Source organism: Pleurodeles waltl, unplaced genomic scaffold (genome assembly GCF_031143425.1).
Source record: "Pleurodeles waltl isolate 20211129_DDA unplaced genomic scaffold, aPleWal1.hap1.20221129 scaffold_58, whole genome shotgun sequence".
Lineage (NCBI taxonomy): Eukaryota > Metazoa > Chordata > Amphibia > Caudata > Salamandridae > Pleurodeles > Pleurodeles waltl.
In genome coordinates, this window is record NW_027150290.1 from 3,381,410 (window position 1) to 3,402,086 (window position 20,677).

General features: G+C 49.2%; 1 protein-coding gene across 1 annotated transcript in view; it reads left to right on the top strand.

Moving 5' to 3' along the window:
• The window catches only part of LOC138278793 (uncharacterized), a 53,756-nt gene that overhangs the window by 20,431 nt on the left and 12,648 nt on the right, over window positions 1-20,677 (top strand). Inside the window, exon 4 of the mRNA XM_069219308.1 lies at window positions 1,479-1,622. Within this exon, the coding sequence (XP_069075409.1) occupies window positions 1,479-1,622 (144 nt within the window). The remainder of the gene's footprint in view (window positions 1-1,478; window positions 1,623-20,677) is intronic.

Genomic DNA, 20,677 nt, shown 5'->3' on the forward strand with positions numbered 1-20,677 from the left:
CAGATTAGCGTCAAAAAGTATAAATACGGGCCTGTGTTTTTGCCAACCTAACTTAGTGAAAAAACAATGACGGCAATGTGCCCCTAGGTGGCGCTGGGCCCTTCTTAAATTTGGCCAATATTTTTCTCAGACAATATATCAGATTGCTCTGAACTCCTCTTTTTCTCCTCTCTCTTTCCCTGTAACTGTTTCTCTCCCTCTTTGTCTTCCGCTTCCTCTTCCTCCTTTCCTCTAACTCTCTGTACCTGTCTCTCCCTCCTCCCTCCATCTCTCTGTACCCGTCTCTCTCTCCTCCCTCCATCTCTCTGTACCTGTCTCTCCCTCCTCCCTCTATCTCTCTGTACCCGTCTCTCTCTCCTCCCTCTCTATATCTCTATGTACCTGTCTCTCCCGCCTTCCTCTTTCTGTACCTGTCTCTCCCTCCTCCTTCCATCTCTCTGTTCCTGTCTCTCCCTCCCCTCTCTATCTCTCTGTTCCTGTCTGTCCCTTCCCCCTCCATCTCTCTACAACTGTCTCTCCCTCTCTCTCTCTCTACCTGTCTCTCCCTCCTCCCTCTATCTCTCTGTACCTGTCTCTCCCTCCCTCCATCTCTCTGTACCTGTCTCTCCCACCTTCCTCTTTCTGTATCAGTCTCTCCCTCCTCCTTCCATCTCTCTGTTCCTGTCTCTCCCTCCTCTCTCTATCTCTCTGTTCCTGTCTCTCCCTCCTCCCTCCATCTCTCTGTAACTGTCTCTCCCTCTCTCTCTCTCTACCTGTCTCTCCCTCCTCCCTCTATCTCTCTGTACCTGTCTCTCCCCCTCCCTCTCTCTGTACCTGTCTCTCCCTCCCTCTATCTCTCTGTACCTGTCTCTCCCCCTCCATCACTGCTCCCGCCATCTCTCTGTTCCTGTCTCTCCCTCCTCCCTCCATCTCTCTGTACCTGTCTCTCCCTCCCTCTATATCTCTGTACCTGTCTCTCCCTCCTCCCTCCCTCTCTCTGTACCTGTCCCTCCCTCCATCTATCTGCACCTGTCTCTCCTTGCTCCCTCCATCTCTCTGTACCTGTCTCTCCCTCCTCCCTCTCTCTCTCTGTACATGTCTCTCCCGCCCTCTATCTCTCTGTACCTGTCTCTCCCTCCTCCCTCCATCTCTCTGTACCTGTCTCTCCCTCCTCCGTCCATCTCTCTGTACCTGTCCCTCCCTCCTCCCTTCCTCTCTCTGTACCTGTCTCTCCCTCCCCCCTCCATCTCTCTGTACCTGTCTCTCCCTCCTCGCTCCATCTCTCTGTACCTGTCTCTCCCTCACTCTATCTCTCTGTACCTGTCTCTCCCTCCTCCCTTCCTCTCTCTGTACCTGTCTCTCCCTCCCCCCTCCATCTCTCTGTACCTGTCTCTCCCTCCTCGCTCCATCTCTCTGTACCTGTCCCTCCCTCCATCTCTCTGTACCTGTCTCTCCCTCCCTCTATCTCTCTGTACCTGTCTCTCCCTCCTCTGTACCAGTTTCCCAGTACAACCTTCATGACAGACAAGGAAGTCTCCCTGGACAGAGCTGCCCCTGGGTGAGAAATGAGCCTGGAACAGAAGATTCCTCTTCACGGAGAGATTTACAGCCTCATCTGAGAGAGACTCTGTGTCTGCACAAAGGTGAGAATATTTAACTTTTAGCTTTCCACACCCACATTTGATTTATAAATAAAACAAATTTTGTTTCAGAAATATACATAATTTACACAGAACAATATTTGAATTGAATGTGCTTTTTTGAAGGTTAGTGCCTTTCATATATTTTTTAAAACATCTTTCCTTTTGGACAGTCTAAAATAAGAATTCTGAAAATAAGGTTGAAAAGCACCTACGCCTTTTGTGAATATGCACAGCAGTGATGGATGGATGCTTGAATTAATGTCAGCCACTGGTAATCACTCGGGCCGCATCGCAATCCATTGTAATCCTGCACCCCAGGCCACCTCAGTTTGGACAAGCCATATGCAAATCAGTCTTGGCCCTGCTCCAATAGGAACAGTCCAGCCCGGCCAGGTCCTCCCTGAACCAGAACACAAGCAACCCAGGACCGGTTTCACCCTAGTGATGGGCTCATCAGCCGGGTACAGCTTGGTTCCGGGGACCTTTTGTGAAAACAGCCACTTATGAGTTGAAGAAGACTATGACAGATGGAGGAAGGGTCAGGGGAGGGAGGGGGGGGGAGAGGAGGAGAGAGAGAGAGAGAGAGAGAGAGAGAGAGGAGAGAGAGAGAGAGAGAGAGAGAGAGAGAGAGAGAGAGAGAGAGAGAGAGAGAGAGAGAGAGAGAGAGGGAGAGAGGGAGAGAGAGAGAGAGAGAGAGAGAGAGAGAGAGAGAGAGAGAGAGAGAGAGAGAGAGAGAGAGAGAGAGAGAGAGAGAGAGAGAGAGAGAGCGCTGCCCCAGCACTGAAACATATGTTTGTACATGTACACACTTACACAAAGACATACAAAAACAGGGATACACAGACACACAAACACAACAAGGCATACTCCAAAGACACCCAATGAGAGTCCACGTATGAGGCCCGGGTGGGTGTATCAATAGCACCCAATGAGAGGCCACATATGAGGCCTGGGTGGGTATAAGTATAACACCCAAGGAGAGGCCATGTATGAGGCCTGGGTGGGTATATATAACACCCAATGAGAGGCCACGTATAAGGCTCGTGTGGATATATAAATAACACCCAATGAGAGGCCACGTATGAGGTCTGGGTGGGTATATAAATAACACCCAATGAGAGGCCATGTATGAGGCCTGGGTGGGTATATATATAAAACACCCAATGAGAGGTCACGGATGAGGCCTCAGAGGGTATATAAATAACACCCAATGAAAGACCATGTATAAGGCCTGGGTGGGTATATAAATAACACCCAATGAGAGGCCACATATGAGGCCTGTGTGGGTATATAAATAACACCCAATGAGAGGCCACGTATGAGGCCTGTGTGGGTATATAAATGATATCCAATGAGGGGCCATGTATGAGGCATGTGTGGGTATATAAATAACACCCAATGGGAGGCCACATATGAGGCCTGTGTGGGTATATATATAATTTGCAATGAGGGGCCACGTATGAGGCCTGTGTGGGTATATAAATAACATCCAATGAGGGGCCACGTATGAGGCCCGGTTGGGAATATAAATGGCACCCAATGAGAGGCCACGTATGAGGGCCGGGTGGGTATAGAAATAACACTGAATGAGAGGTCATGTATGAGGCCTAGGTAGGTATATAAATAACACCCAATGAGAGGCCACGTATGAGGCCCGGGTGGGTATATATATAACACCCAATGAGAGCCCACGTATGAGGCCCGGGTGGGTATATAAATGTGCCGCAGTCTTACCTGCTGCCCCTGCCCCTCCCTCACGGCTGCACTCCCTCTTAATCACTCATCCCTACTGAGGCCCCGGGCACAGTCCTGGTTCTGTGCTTCTGACACATGGGCTTCCCTTTAGCCCAAGAGACAAAGAGATTTGGGTTGCGGCTCTTTGTATTCTCAAGGGAGGCCTATCTCTACACCAATAACACATTTATCAAAAGCTCATGCGGCACAGCGGGTCACCTTGCTGCAGTGCGCTGCGGGATAGTGAAAGGGTAGGAATGTACCGTATTCAACAATATAAGGGACATTCCTGTCTTGCCCTCCGCTGGCGCACAATCTGCTGCCCAGCACCAACATAGGTACCCTTGCTCCATGGTGCAAGTGTGCCTGCGTTGTTTTTGTACAGGAAGGATTGCTTCCTGCACAAAAACAATCTCCTGAGGCATTTTCCTCTTTCTATGCGTGCTGTAAAATGCTTCACACATAGAAAGAGGAAAAACAAGGAGAAAAAAGATACCTCTCCTCGTTACTCCCCTTCCTCCCAGGGAGTCTCAGCATTTTGACACATTCCCAGGTCTACCAGTAATGGTAAATCTAGAAATGCGCCAAAATTCATTTGTGGACGCGTGGGAACTCCAACGCTCCACCCATGGAACGCCTTCCTGGAGCAGAGCAACGCAATGCAGCAATGTACGCTGCGTCGCATTACTCTAGATTTATCAAGCCCCTCAGGTGGCCTTGTGTGCCTTGATAAATCTAGCTTAAGAGTTGCATTGCTCTTGTGCCCCGTTGTGTGGTGCAAGGGTGACACAACTACTTGATAAATCTGGCCCCATGTTCCTGGACAGGAGGAGGTGTGTGTTAAACTTTCAATTTAATGCTTACATGTATTTTAATTACTTTTTCCAATTGAATTGTGTGTGTCAGTATTTGTGTGTGTGTGTGTGTGAGAGACTGTGTGTGTGTGTGTGTGAGATTGTGTGTGTATGTGTGTGTGTGTGTGTGTTTGTGAGAGTGTGTGTGTGTGTGTGTGTGTGTGTGTGAGATTGTGTTTGTTGTGTGTGTATACATGTCTGTTCGTGAGATGAGATTGCAAGACATATAATGGTTGCTTTTTGGCCTATTGTACCAAGCTGAAGTCTGAAACACTATCCAAATTCAGAGTTATAAACTCTATCATATCTTCCTCCATATTTTATACAAAGGTTTTATCAGGAAATAGTCAGTTCTGGACAAGGTTTAGTTTAGGGCGGAGCAGTGGGTGCATTCAAGGGCTTATGGATTTAAAGGTCTCCATACACATGTATATCCAGTGATGTGACACCAGGTACTCTCTGGTGCAGACTGGGCATGAGGTTACCACAACAGCTATTTATGATGGATGACAGTGTTTATAGCGCCACATGTGTGGTAAGCATTGGCTGTCGTGCATGATGGACGCGGATGTGCTCCAGTCTTCTTGCTGCACACTTGGTGCTCCGCCTTGGCATGTCAGTCATTCATAGAGAAGGATGTGAGGACGATCGGTCACGTGAGTTAGTGCCCTGCCTGGTTTGTGTGATGGGGATGATGTATCTTCATAGTGTCACCTTTATGTGAAACATTGTGTACGGTGTCTGTGGATTGGGGACCACCGATGCTGTTTTGCTGCAGACTTGGTGCTCAGCCTCGGCATGTCGGTGATTCATAGAGAAGGGTGTGAGGACGATCGGTCATGTTAGTGCCCTACCTGGATTGTGTGATGGGGATGATGTATCTTCATAGTGTCACCTTTATGGAAACATTATGTACGGCGTGTGTGGATTGGAGACCACTGATGCTGTTTTGCTGCAGACCTGGTGCAGTCAGTGCCAACCTATCTCAAATGATCACACCAAAGCACACCAACGGCTGGGACCGGGAGTGGTATGGACTTTGGTGCCCCCAATTAAACCTGTCAATGGTATATTTGAGATCAAGTTCAGTATTCAGCACTGAGGTATTCTGATGAGAATGACAGACACCGGTTATGGTTTGAAAGTTTAAATGAGGAGATTATATGCAAAATACATGGAATAGACCATCAATAAGTTAACAGCTAAAGTGCATAATTAATAAGTATAAGGAACTCAGTAAAGTTCTATGTAAAATCTGTCATAGATTCGCCTCCTAAAGATGGGAGTTAGGGAGTTCCAGAGGACTGAGAAATGCTTGTCATTTTATAGGACTTTAGAGAAAGGGAATGCACCTGTAGTGTCCTGCTGGACACGTTGTGGTGTTTTGCCAGCCACTCGGCTGAGGGCTGGCCTACATCTACACCCCACACACACCCAACACAGGCGTCACCGGTCAGGTGATCCTGCCAATAAAAAGGGTCGGGAGCACGTGCCCGAGGCCAGTTATTAGCACCATGCCACTGTGTCTGCGTCACGTTATTCTCTAGTATGAGGTCCTCGGGCCCCCAACTTTACAGCACCAATGAGGACAAGCTTGAAAAAACGTTATATATTAAAATATTACCATCAAATTTGGAAGGCCTCAAGAAGAGACCCTGCAGAAAGGATTAAACAATCAGGGAACTCCCCCAGAGAGGTATATAAGATAGTAAATGTATGTGTAACGCATGATACTCCAGAATCGGGGCCTATTGTATAAGTAGAATGATGCGAAGCGCTGGCACGTCACATTCTCGGGAAAGCAAGTGGCATCTATGATGCCCTGTGAGGCTCAATAGAGGAGATGGTTAGTGTAGGCGATTACATTTATTGAATGGGGCGAGACGATGGTTGGTATGTCGGCCAATATGTTCAATCTCTCTCTGGGTTAACGAGTCTGGGAATGATTTTGGATGAACATCTGACAATAGCTCCTCAATGGGAAAAAAAGTGGCCAGGAAGCTGTTTAATTGGCTTCCTGTGGAAGCACACGGAGCGGTGATCCAAGGAGTGATCCTTTCCCACCTTGATTATGCAAATGCTCTCCATTCAGGAAGTCCAAAAGCAGCGATAAACAAGCTACAGATCATCCAGATTGCCGCTGCTCGCATACTGCTAGGGATCCCGAAAGCACAGTCTGCAGCCACTTCACTCAAAACGCTTCATTGGTTGCCCTAGGTAGTAGAGTGCAATTCAAGGCACTTTGGGCCTCATTACGACCCTGGCATCCGGCGGTACACTGGCGGTAACACCACCGACAGGCTGGCGGTGTTCCGCCAGTGTATTATGACCATGGCGCATTAGCCACGGCCATTCCGCTGACCCCTCTACTCTACCGCAGCGCTGCCCTGGGGATTATGAGTCCACAACCGCCAACCTGTCCATGGCAGTAAACACCGCCATGGAAAGGCTGGCGGTAAGGGGGACTCGGGGTGCCCCTGGGGGCCCATGCACTGCCCATGCACTTGGGGCCCCCAGGCACAGCCCCTTCGTGCATTTTACTGCCCGAATTTGGGGCAGTGAAATGCGCGACGGGTGCTGCTGCACCCGCTGCACATCAACATTGCTGCCGGCTCTATTATGAGCCGGCTGCAATGTTGATGTAACATTTCTGCTGGGCCAGCCGAAATGTCATAATAGGGAGCCACCAATACTGCCAGCACTGGCGGTATAGTGGCGTCCACAGCTTCGGCGATGTTTTTAAAAGACCGCCGAAGTCGTAATGAGGGCCTTTGTGTTGAGCATCAGGCAAAGTACAGAACAGAACCTTTTCTCTTGCAGCATCTGATGTCTCCCTACAGGGCAAACAAGGATCTAAGGCCCCACAACCAGGAGCTGTTCGTCGTACCCAGAATCCAAAAGAGCAAGCAACGGAGCGAGGTCTTTCACATACTTGGCACCTAAATTATGGAATTCATTGCCCAGAAGACTGCGAGGTGAGGTGACAATAACCTCTTGAGTTTCCTGTTTCATGAATGTTCTGGTTAGTCACTCACTCAATCTTGTTGGATAGCGGATAGGGAAACCCAAACTTCGGGTAGCCATGCCAATAAATGATTTGCAATTTGAATTTGGACATTACATTTGCAGGTTCTCCAATGGCAGTATGACATTGGATCTAGACGTTCTCGCTGTTTGTTCGAGCGGACTGGTTGATATATTGTGCACAGATAGCCTAGGAGAGTTAGAGAGTCCTTGGCTAAGCACGGAGCTGGGAAAAGTCTCCAGAACATTCTTCATTCATTAAACTTGCGCTCCTTCATTTAGAACAAGACACTGTAGCACTAGACGGTATACTATGACAGTGATCCAAGATGGAGGACAGTGAATACACATGCTATGTTAGCGTGAGCCCAGTTCCTAATGTATTTAAATTGAGGAGAAAGTACACAGCGCTCACGGTGCTGCACTTGGGAGCTGGTGACAGAGATTCATCTAAGGTAGATAAGGTTTCACTTGTCAGGCCTTACCGCCTCCAGCTGGGTTCCTGCTCGATTTGCAGGGACCTGGCTCTTGGGGCTTGTAGGAAGTTGGCTCTGTATATACTATCTCAAAGTAAGAGATAGTGTGCACAGAGTCCAAGGGTTCCCCTTAGAGGTAAGACAGTGGCAAAAGTAGATATTTCTAATGCTCTATATTGTGGTAGTGTGGTCGAGCAGTAGGCTTATCAGAGGGTAGTGTTAAGCATTTGTTGTACACACACAGGCAATAAATGAGGGAACACACACTCAAAGACTTACCCCTGGCCAATAGGTTTTTATACAGAAAAATATATTTTCTTAGTTTATTCTAAGAACCACAGGTTCAAGATTTGAAGTAAACACATAAAATGCAAGGTACTTCACATAGGTAGGTTAGGAACTTTGAATAAAAGCAATATCATATACAGTCTTCGTTAAAATGGCAATAAGCCATTTTAAAAGTGGATACAGTGCAAAAATCAACAGTTCCTGAGGGAGGTAAGTATTGGTTAGATTGTGAGGTAAGTAAAATACTTACAAGTCTCAGTTCTGGGGAATAGGCAGCCCACCGTTGGGGGTTCAATGCAACCCCAAATTTACCACACCAGCAGCTCAGGGCTGGTCAGGTGCAGAGGTCAAATAGGTGCCCAAAACACATAGGCCCTCATTCTGACCTTGGCGGTCGGCGGAGAGGCGGCGGTCGGACCGCGAACAGACCGGCGGTATTAAAAATGGCATTCTGACCGCGGCGGTCACCGCCGCGACCGACCGCCACTTCCCCACTCCGACAGCCACGGCGGTCATGACCGACGGGCTGGAGTCTGCGCACTCCGGTCCGGCGGTCGACCCAAGACCGCCAACGGTATCATGACCCTGCTTACCGCCGCGGTTTCTGGCGTTCGGGAACCGCCATGCGAACCATGGCGGTAGGCACTATCGGGGCCAGGGAATTCCTTCCCTGGCACTGATAGGGGTCTCCCCCACCCCCCACTGCCCCCCCGAGTCCTCCCCCCACACCCTCCACCCCCCTGCCACCCCCCAGAGGTGGTACGAACCCCCTCCCCACCCCCACCCCGACATGCACATACACGCACCCCGACATGCACACACCCCCAACATGCACATATACACACCCCCTACACACACACATACACAACGGGGACACATACCCGCACACATACATGCCGACATGCGCACCCGCCGAACTACACACATTGCCCATAGGCACAGCAGCACTCCCCCGCCCGCATGCACGCACTCACACACCCCCTCTACACACTCACACCCACACCCCCATGCACGCACACATCACACAACACCCCCCCCACCCCCTCCCCTCACGGACGATCAACTTACCTTGTGCGTTGGTCCTCCGGGAGGTGACAGGAGCCATGGGGAGGTGACCGCCAACAGAAGACCGCCAACAGAAGACCGCCACACAGAAATGTGGGTCGTAATTCTGTGGGCGGTGTTCTGCTGGCGTGGCGGTGGAGGTTGACCAGTCTCCACTTTCCCGCCGACCGCCAGTGTGGCTGCTGGCGGTTTTCCGGCGGAACGCTCCCAGCGGTCAGAATGCGCACAGCGGCATACCGCCGCGGTCGGCGGTCTTCACCGCGGCGGTAACTCGGCGGTCTTGCGAAAAGACCGCCAAGGTCAGAATGACCCCCATAGGCACCTATGGAGAACAGGGGTGCTCTGGGTCCAGTCTGCCAGCAGGTAAGTACCCGCATCCTCAGGGGCAGACCAGGGGGGTTTTGTAGAGCACTGGGGGGGACACAAGTAGGCACACAAAGCACACCCTCAGCGGCACAGGGGCGGCCGGGTGCAGTGTGCAAAGCAGGCGTTGGGTTTTAGATGGGAATCAATGGAGGGACCCGGGGGTCACTCTAGCGGCGCAGGCAGGCAAAGGGGGGGCTTCTCGGGACAGCCACCACCTGGGCTAGGCAGAGGGTCGCCTGGGGGTCACTCCTGCGCTGAGGTTCGGTTCCTTCAGGTCCTAGGGGCTGCAGGTGCAGTGCTGGTTCCAGGCGTCAGGTCCCTTGTTACAGGCAGTCATGGTCAGGGGGAGCCTCTGAATTCTCTCTGCAGGCGTCGCTGTGGGGTCTCGCAGCCACCGGGGAGTCCTCCCTGTGGTGTTTGTTCTCTGGATCTCGAGCCAGGGGTGTTGGGTGCAGAGTGTGAAGTCTTACGCTTCCGGCCGGAAACGTGAAGTCTTTGAAAGTTGCTTCTTTGTTGCAAAGAAATTGCTGGTTTTGAGCAGAGCCGCTGCTCACATGAGTTTCTTGGTCTTTTAGTCCAGAGCAGTCCTCTGAGTCTTCAGAGGTCTCTGGTCCCTGTCGGATGCATCGCTGGTTGCAGGTTTTCGAAGTAGGAGACAGGCCGGTAGGGCTGGGGCCAAAGCAGTTGTTGTCATCCGTCTTCTCTGCAGGTTTGTAGGTCAGCAGTCCTTCTTGTTTCTTCAGGTTGCAGGAATCTGATTTCCTGGGATCTGGGGTGCCCCTAAATACTAAATTTAGGGGTGTGTTTAGGTCTGGGAGGGCAGTAGCCAAAGGCTACTGTCCTTGAGAGTGGCTACACCCTCTTTGTGCCTCCTCCCTGTGGGGAGGGGAGGCACATCCCTAATCCTATTGGGGGAATCCTCCAAAACTAAGATGGAGGATTTCTAAAGGCAGGGGTCACCTCAGCTCAGGACACCTTAGGGGCTGTCCTGACGGGTGACTCCTCCTTGTTTTTCTCTTTATCTCCTCCAGCCTTGACGCCAAAAGTGGGGGCAGTGGCCGGAGGGGTGGGCATCTACACTAACTGGGATGCCCTGGGGCGCTGTAACAAAAGGGGTGATCCCTTGAGGCTCACCGCCAGGTGTTACAGTTCCTTCAGGGGGAGGTGTGAAGCACCTCCACCCAGTACAGGCTTTGTTCCTGGCCACAGAGTGACAAAGACACTCTCCCCATGTGGCCAGGAACATGTCTGGTGTGTGGCAGGCTGGCAGAAACTGGTCAGCCTACACTAGAAGTCGGATTGGTATTCAGAGGGCATCTCTAAGATGCCCTCTGGGTGTACGTTACAATAAATTGTACACTGGCATCAGTGTGCATTTATTGTGCTGAGAAGTTTGATACCAAACTTCCCAGTTTTCAGTGTAGCCATTATGGAATTGTGGAGTTCGTGTTTGACAAACTCCCAGACCATATACTCGTATGGCTACCCTGCACTTACAATGTCTAAGGTTTTGCTTAGACACTGTAGGGGCATAGTGCTCATGCACATATGCCCTCACCTGTGGTATATTGCACCCTGCCTTAGGGCTGTAAGGCCTGCTAGAGGGGTGACTTACCTATGCCACAGGCAGTGTGAGGTTGGCATGGCACTCTGAGGGGAGTGCCATGTCAACTTAGTCTTTTTCTCCCCACCAGCACACACAAGCTGAGAGGTAGTGTGCATGTGATGAGTCAGAGCTCCCCAGGGTGGCATAAGACATGCTGCAGCCCTTAGAGACCTTCACTGGCATCAGGACCCTTGGTACCAGGGGTACCATTTGCAAGGGACTTATCTGAGTGCCAGGGCTGTGCCAATTGTGGAAGCAAAGGTACAGTTTAGGGAAAGAACACTGGTGCTGGGGACTGGTTAGCAGGGTCCTAGCACACTTTCAATCAAAACTAAGCATCAGCAAAGGAAAAAGGTTAGGGGGTAACCATGCCAAGGAGGCATTTCCTTACAGGACTTCCAGGTGATTAGGAAGGTTTCTTATTCTTGCTGACAGAAGTTCCAGAGATCGGTTCTCTGTATCTCATAGGAGGTAGGGCTCTCTAAACCTGGCAGGGGTCAGCAGTGGGACTAGTCTTGATTGGACAGCTCTGATTGGTTGGTTGTTATGGATACTTACAAAAGAACTATCCCCCAGGCTCCATGAAAGGCTTGGTGAGCTATACAGAGAGGATCTAGAAGGGATAGGTCTTGCCACTGGGAGCCAGTGACGTGCTTGAAGAGCAAGCATCATGTATCACAGTATTGTGTCCCGAGATCCCCTCTGTTTTGAGGTTGATACCCATATAGATATTTTCCAGACATGACAGCAGTCCCTTCAAGAGAAGGGGAAAACAGACGGGCATTTCGCACCCGCTCCTCTAGTTCATGATTATAGGAGTGTGGGTGTTTAACCTAGCATCCTTGGCGTGGTCTCCCCTGTCTTTTTTGCCTCTGCTTCCCTGTGTGCTGGACTCTGTTTATACTGTTTTTGGTACTCCGGGCACTTTACCACTGCTGACCAGTGCTAAAGTGCAAGTGTTCCCTGTGTAAATTGTATGTGCAATTGCCTTTTCCATGATTGGCATACCTGATTTACTAGTAGGTCCCTAGTAAAGTGCACTATGTGTTCCCAGGGCCTGTACATCAAATGCTACTAGTGGGACTGCAGCACTGGTTGTTCCACTCACATGCACAGCCCTTTAAAATGGCTCAGGTCTGCCACTGCAGTGTCTGTGTGTGCAGTTTTAAACTGCCAATTTGACCTGGCAAGTGTACCCACTTGCCAGGCCCAAACCTTCCCTTTTTGTATATGTAAGGCACCCCTAAGGTAGGCCCTAGGTAGCCTCCTGGGCAGGGTGCAGTGTATGTTAAAGGTGGGACATGTACTGATGTGTTTTACATGTCCTAACAGTGAAATACTGCCAAATTCAGTTTCCACTGTAGCAAGACCGCTGTCTCTCATAGGTTACATGGGGGCTGCCTTTCAATATCCTTAAAGTTCAGTTTTCCTTTGAGCACAGATAGAAAGTTAGAGTTTGGGGTCTCTGAACTCACAATTAAAAAATACTTCTTTTAGTGAACTTGGTTTTTAGATTGCTAGTTTGAAAATGCCACTTTTAGAAAGTAGGCATTTTCTTGCTTTAACCATTCTGGCTGATAGTTCGGCTGTTTGTGAATCTCCTCGAGACAGTGACACAAAGGGAACTGGGGTGTAGCCTCCATATCCTGATGAGCCATCTGAGCTAGAGGGGAGGGAGGAGTGGTCACTCACACCTGAATGGACTGTGCCTGCCCTCACACAATGCAGTCTCCAATCCCCTGGTGTGTGTGTGGGGTCTGGCCTGGGCAAGGCAGGATCCTGTAAACAACTGATACTTTTCTTTGAAGTTGGGCAACTTCAAAGGCAGAAAGGGGTATAACTATTGGACCCAAAAGTCCAGACTTTGGATTACTTCAAGGATTCAAGAGGAACCTCTGCAAAGGAGAAGAGCTGAAGAGCTGAGGAGACGTGCTGCCCCTGCCTGTGACTGTGCTTTGTTGGGCTATCCTGCAGTTGCTGCTTTTGTCTGTGAAAAGGGGACAAAGACTGGGCTTTGTTGTGCATTCCTGCTTGAGAGGTATCGCCAAGGGCTTGGACTGAGCTTCCCTCCTGTTTTTGAAGTCTCAGGGACAACAAGTGCTTCACCAACCAGTCTCTGAATCTTTATGATGTGGACTCTAGCTTGCCAGACGGTGCCATTCCAATTCCTGGGCCCCTGGAAATGAATTTCTGGTGAAATTCCAATGAAACGACATAGGACAAAGCCCGGCGACTTTGTAAGGACATCGTTGCATGGAATTCATGACGCCACCAGCACCTGAAGCCATGGACCTCGCAGAAGCGCAATGACCCCACTGACATCGCAGGTTGACATCCCAAGAACTTTCAAAATCAGAGTGTCGTAACCCCGATGTTCGTGACACCCGACTCCGTTGCAGCACTGTGACCCTGCGACGTGACCGCGACACTAAGAGGTCACCCCACAGCATCGTGACTTTGACTTTGCCAGAGGTGCCAGGGACCAACTCCTCACAACCAACACTGCCTCACCTCCACCACTCTGCAGCAAGGACCTGACTCCTCTTCGTGACGGCTACGCTCCTTCGGCCTGCAGCACCAGAACCAACGCTGCAACGGATACTGTGACGCCTCACTCCCTGACTCTGTGCACCGGCCTGTTTTTCACCCATTTTGCTAAGGTACTGTACCTGGGGGTCCGTGAACGGAGGCAGTGGCGTCACATTTTGGGAAATGACTCCGTCAGAATGCCGCTTAACATCAAATTGCAGTATTGGTGCTTCTAGGCACTATTTTTGTGTTTTTAATTGCAAAATTCATATTGTTTATTGTGGATTGTGGATTTTTGGTGTATTTGGTCTTGTTCTACGTATAAATATTTACTATTTTTCTAAACCTGTGTGGTGTCCATTTTGTAGTGTTTCACTGTATTGTGTGTGTTGGTACAAATACTTTACACATAGTTCCTGAAATAAGCATGACTGCTTGTGCCAAGCTACCAAGGGGGTGAGCAGGGGTTATCTTGAGTGTGTATCTCCCTTGCCCTGACTAGAGGGAGGGTCCCTGCTTGGACAGAGTGCAAACTGACTGCCAACCAGAGGCCCCATTTCTAACAGTGGGTTGTTTGGAATCCGATAGATGTACCTCAGAAACTCTTACCCCTCTAGAGGATTAATAAGGGACCCTGTCCTCAATTCTCAGAATCAAACCACAAACTATCATCAGAATCTTATAATAATCAGTGTTTGTTATGTACTAATCTAATGTAAATCATATGGATTAGGACTTGGATCATAATAGATAACCCGACAATCATAAACGGTGCCAGATCAAATAAAATATATATCTCAAACATTATTCACTACACAATTCCAATCGACAATGTCAAAAGTGTTTGCTTACGCATCATACTATCATGAGTCTGTTGCTGAGTTTTATAGTACCCCCCACATACCTACTGTGAACATGAACATTCTTCCAAATCCCCCCATCCGTTAAAAGAACCCTAATGATGTGTCAAACCACAGGCTTCAGGCTTGGTGACACGTTAAGGAACTACAAGAAGAACTGCGACCATCAGGTGTAGACAAGCAGATCTCTCACTCACTTATCAATCCCCAAAGGATGAGGCACAGATACTGCTACATTAAAATTCCTCAACGACATACCTGCCATATTCGACAAGGGCACCTGTGCTCTGACCCTTCTCGATCTGTCACCCCTTATGATACAATCGACCCTCATAGACTGTGCCGGGTCCTTGAGGCCCCAATGAGCTTCGGTGGAGAAGAACTGAGCTGGTCTCAGGCTTCACCAACCACAAGCAGATGGTGAGAGTAGGAATAGCCACGAGTAGGAACAGCCACCTCCAACACTTCATCCATTGCCCCTGGCATCCTCCAGGGTTTGGTTCTTCATGACAATGTTGCACAGATCTACCTTGAAGTAGGAAACAAACTCTCTCCAGCACATTCTCCCCCTGAAGGTTGGTCTGTATAAACTAAAAGACTGGATGGCATTGAATGTCCTCCCACATGACCCTGAGAAAGCTGAATTAATTCTTCTTCAGAGGCACCAAGACTAGAGATTCAGTATGGACAGATTCATATTGACAGATTCACCCCTTTTTGGCAAACAACATTAAGGGCCTTATTAAGAGTTTGGTGGCTGGCGGAGGCCGCCTGCCAAACTCTTTGGGTCGGAAAACCGCCACTCTGGTTTTCCGCCCGTGGGCCCTATTATGAGTTTTCCGTTGGGCGAGCGGGAAACAGGCCAAAACATTGATGCCAGCTTGTGATCGAGCCGCTGGCAATGTTGCAGTGCCTCGGGTGCGACAGCACTTGTCACGCTTTTCACTGCCTGTAATTCAGGAAGTGAAAAGCATGACGGGCTGTCCATGGGGGCCCTTGCACTGCCCATACCAAGTGCATGGGCAGTGCAGCGGCCCCCATGGGGCCTCCTGCACCCCGTCTTCACCAGCCTTTGCATGGGGGTGGAACTGCCATGCAACAGCCGGCAGAGAGGGGACTCGTAATCCCCAGGGCAGCACTTCTTGCAGCGCTGCCTTGGCAGATTAAAACCACTGGTACCGCCTGGCTGTCAACCGGCGGCAACTTGGTGGCACCGCCGGTCCGACTGTGGCAGCTCCACCACGGTCGTAATATAGCCACCGCAAGTGCGGCGGTCTCAAGATTGCCACACTCGTAATAAGTCCCTAAGTTGTTTGCCTTTTGGTCCAATCACTTCTTATAAACATCTCCAGAAAAGAATCCCACTGTCTAAAGCTGTATATTTTAATTGAAAACACTGAATCAAAAGTGGTCACAAAAGTGGTCACTGTGCAAACATTGCAACTCCTATGCATGGATGTATAAATCCCTCATGATGCAAAAATGTCCCTTCAATAGGATTTGAAGCCTACGAGGTGCGGATGTCTGTCACTGCATTCCAAATCACAAAATGCCTGATTTTGCATTACCACCCCTGTCCCCCAGATGGCCGGGGGCTGCAACAAAGAAATGTCACGATGTGAAATTCTCAAAGCCCTCCACTCTGCCCAGTCTGATTATCTATGATCATATGGGAATAAACAGCTATGAATCAGAGACCTGCTCAGTCTAAGACTGAAATAGGAGATGTATGGTTGCCTCTTGCATGGACATTAGTTTGAGAAGGAGCCAATCGCTGTTAAAGATTCGGACCATGTCTTGGATGTTAAATCCATTAGGATTAACACCAAGTAATGTTGATTTCTGGCTAAATTATCCAATGAAGTTAGAAACCTGGAATTACAATGGACTCCAAGTTATCAGTGAATGCCCAAGTGGACAAGTTACAAAGATGAAGCTTAATTACTATGACAACTCTGCAACACATCTTCCCCATCTGGGATTTCCACACAAGGTCCAGGCTACTATCTGTATAAACTTGATTACACTAATGGCCTCTACCACTGATCATCCCTATCAACTATTAAAGGACTACAACACATTCAGAACGTGGCTGCCAGACTACCTCTACAAGTAAAGCCACAAGCCCACAGCTCCCCTGCCTTGAGGGCCCTACCTTGGTTACCAGTTGCCAGAAGATCCACCTTCAAGTTGCTTTGTATCACCCACAAAGCAGTACATGAAACACGACTGTAGGAAAGTACCATCTTGCCTGGCGTGTTACCCCCATATTTCACTGTATATATGTTGTTTTAGTCTACGTGTCACTGGGACCCTGCCAGGTTCTTCCAGAACTCCAAGCTTCTTCCAACAGGTGGCAGCTTCCTTGCACCCTCAGCTGGCATTTCCTGGGCTCCTGCCCACTCTCGACATTGTCGCGACTCTTGGACTTGGTCCCCTTGTCTTACAGGTACTCAGGTCCGTAAATCCACTGTTGTTGCATTGCTGGTGTTGGTTTTCCTTGCAGAATCCCCCTATCACGAATTCTGTGCTCTCTGGGGGTAGTAGGTGCACTTTACACCTACCTTACAGGGTCTTGGGGTGGGCTATTTTTCTAACCCTCACTGTTTTCTTACAGTCCCAGCGACCCTCTACAAGCTCACATAGGTTTGGGGTCCATGCGTGCTTCGCATTCCACTTTTGGAGTATATGGTTTGTGTTGTCCCTATACCTATGTGCTCCTATTGCAATCTACTGTAACTTTACATTGCTTGCATTACTTCCTTTTGCTATTATCTGCATAATTTTGGTTTGTGTACATATATCTTGTGTATATTTCTCATCCTCATACTGAGGGTACTCACTGAGATACTTTTGGAATATTGTCATAAAAAATAAAGTACCTTTATTTTTAGTATATCTGTGTATTGTGTTTTCTTATAGTATTGTGCATATGATACAAGTGGTATAGTAGGAGCTTTACATGTCTCCTAGTTCAGCCTAAGCTGCTTTGCCATAGCTACCTTCTATCAGCCTAAGCTGCTAGAAACACCTCTTCTACACTAATAAGGGATAACTGGACCTGGCACAAGGTATAAGTACCTCTGGTACCCACTACAAGCCAGGCCAGCCTCCTACATTGGAAGCAGCGATGGGATAAGTACTTGTAACTACTTACCACATTGTGTACTTTTCATAAGAGAATAATATACAAAACAAGTTCAGTGTATGTACACCTAACCAAAACTTTTTGCTTTTCTACTCTTACACTTTCTGCTAAGTGCTGAAAAGTACTCCTAAACTTTTAAAAGTTTCCAAAAAGTTTGAAAAAGTTTTTTTTTTCTGTTCTTTAAAAAGTCCTGAAACGTTTTCTCTCTTCTCACTGTCTCTAAACCTTCTTCTATCATGTCTGATGTAGGAACTGCTCTTAAAATGGTCAATACAACTTATGACAATTTAAACTTCAAGATCCTAAGGAGTCTCTGCATTGATAGAGGTTTAGTGATAGGAAAGAACCCTTCAAGAGAATTTCTATTTAACCTGCTCATTGAGAATGATAATTCCCTAGCAGGCACTTCAACTGAGAAGTTAGTAGATAGCTCCCATTCTGACTCCGGGGAACCCCTTGAGGGAGGTGTGGAGGGTTCTATTCCAAATCTGACCCTCAGCAGACCACAGAGCAATGCTGGTAGTAATAGGAGCTCCCATCATAGTAGGGATGTTTTTATTCCTGAAGGCCAGGTTGTTAAGAGTCCAAGCTGTTAGGGACAGATCTCCCTCTGTTGGTTCCAATGTATCCTCAGTGTCCAAGCATTCCCAACCCACCCACCCTGAAGACAACATGTTAGAAAGGGAACTCAAAATGTTGAGAGTGTAAGAGACCAGGCTGAAGCTTAGACAGCAACAGCTGGCTCTAGACAGGGAATCCCTATACCTGGAGAAGGAGAGACAGAGATTGGGGTTTGGACCCCATGGTGGCAGCAGCAATATTCCAGATAGTAATCCTGTAAAAGAGCATGATTCTAGGAATCTGCACAAGATAGTTCCCCCTTACACAGTCCTGTGTAAGAATTGTCTGAGCTCCCTGTGGGTGGCGAAAGAAATGCTGCAGCCCATTGGGATCTCCTGGAACCCCAATACCCTGTGTACCTTGGTATCATATACTAGGGAATTATAAGGGTGTTCCAGTGTGCCAATTAAAATTGGTGAAAATGGTCACTAGCTTCTAGTGAGAATTTTAAAGACAGTGAGAGCATAAGCACTGAGGTTCTGATTAGCAGAGCCTCAGTGACACAGTTAGTCACTACACAGGGACACACATTCAGGCCACAAACTATGGGCACTGGGGTCCTGGCTAGCAGAATCCCAGTGAGACAGGCAATAACAAACTGACATACACGTAAAAATGGGGGTAACATGCCAGGCAAGATAGTGCTTTCCGAAACTCATGTCACACAGTGTGTCATTACCTCTCTCTCCTCTCTGCAGTCCTGGGGTCTCTGGGCAGTGATACGTCTGAGGTCACACAGTGTGTCATTACCTCTCTCTCCTCTCTACAGTGCTGGGGGTCTCTGGGTAGTGATATGCCTGAGGTCACACGGAGTGTCATTACCTCTCTCTCCTCTCTTTGAGGTGATCGTGACTCTGGGCAGTGATATTGCACAGTGTGTTATTACCTCTTTCGCCTCTCTCTCCAGCGCTAGGGTCTCTGGGCAGTGATACGCCTGAGATCACACAGTGCATCGTTACCTCTCTCTCCTCTCTCTGCAGTGCTTGTGTCTCTGGGTAGTGATATGCCTGAGGTTACACAGTACATCATTACCTCTCTCCTCTCTCTCTGTAGTGCTGGGGTCTCTGGGTAGTGATATGCCTGAGGTCACACAGTGTGTCATTAACTCTCTCCTTTCTCTGCAGTGCTGGAGGTCTCTGGGTAGTGATACGCCTCAAGTCACACTGTGTGTCATTATCTCACTCTCTCTTCTCTGCAGTGCTGGGGTGTCTGGGTCGGGTAGTGATATGCCTGAGGTCACACAGTACATCATTACCTCTCTCTCCTCTCTGCAGTGCTGGGGTCTCTGGGTAGTGATATGCCTGAGGTCACACAGTGTGTCATTACCTCTCTCTCCTCTCTCTGCAGTGCTGGGGGTCTCCGGGCAGTGATATGCCTGAGGTCACTCAGTGTGTCATTACCTCTCTCTCCTCTCTGCAGTGCTGGGGTCTCTGGGTAGTGATATGCCTGAGGTCACACTGTGTCATTACCTCTCTCTCCTCTCTCTGCAGTGCTGGGGTCTCTGGGTAGTGATATGCCTGAGGTCACACAGTACATCATTACCTCTCTCCCCTCTCTCTGCAGTGCTGGGGGTCTCTGGGTAGTGATATGGCTGACGTCACACAGTGTGTCATTACCTCTCTCTCCTCTCAGAAGTGCTGGGGGTCTCTGGACAGTGATATGCCTGAGGTCACACAGTGTGTCATTACCTCTCTCTCCTCTCTCTGCAGTGCTGGGGTCTCTGGGTAGTGATGTGCCTGAGGTCACACAGTGTGTCATTAGCTCTCTCTCCTCTCTCTGCAGTGCTGGGGTCTCTGGGTAGTGATATGCCTGAGGTCACACAGTGCGTCATTACCTCTCTCACCTCTCTCTGCAGCGCTAGGGGTCTCTGGGTAGTGATATGCCTGAGGTCACACAGTACATCATTACCTCTCTCTCCTCTCTGCAGTGCAGGGGTCTCTGGGTAGTAATATGCCTGAGGACACACAGTGTGTCATTAGCTCTCTCTCCTCTCTCTGCAGTGCTGGGGTCTCTGGGTAGAGATATGCCTGAGGTCACATAGTACATCATTACCTCTCTCTCCTCTCTGCAGCGCTAGGGGTCTCTGGGTAGTGATATGCCTGAGGTCACACAGTGTGTCATCACCTCTCTCTCCTCTCTCTGCAGTGCTGGTGTCTCTGGGTAGTGATATGCCTGAGGTCACACAGTACATCATTACCTCTCTCCTCTCTCTGCAGTGCTGGGGTCTCTGGGTAGTGATATGCCTGAGGTCACACAGTGCGTCATTACCTCTCTCTCCTCTCAGAAGGACTGGGATCTCTGGCAGTGATATGCCTGAGGTCACACAGTACGTCATTACCTCTCTCTCCTCTCAGAAGTGCTGGGGGTCTCTGGGTAGTGATATGCCTGAGGTCACACAGTGTGTCATTAACTCTCACTTCTCTCTGCAGCGCTGGGGTCTGTGGACAGTGATATGCCTGAGGTCACACAGTGGGTCATTACCTC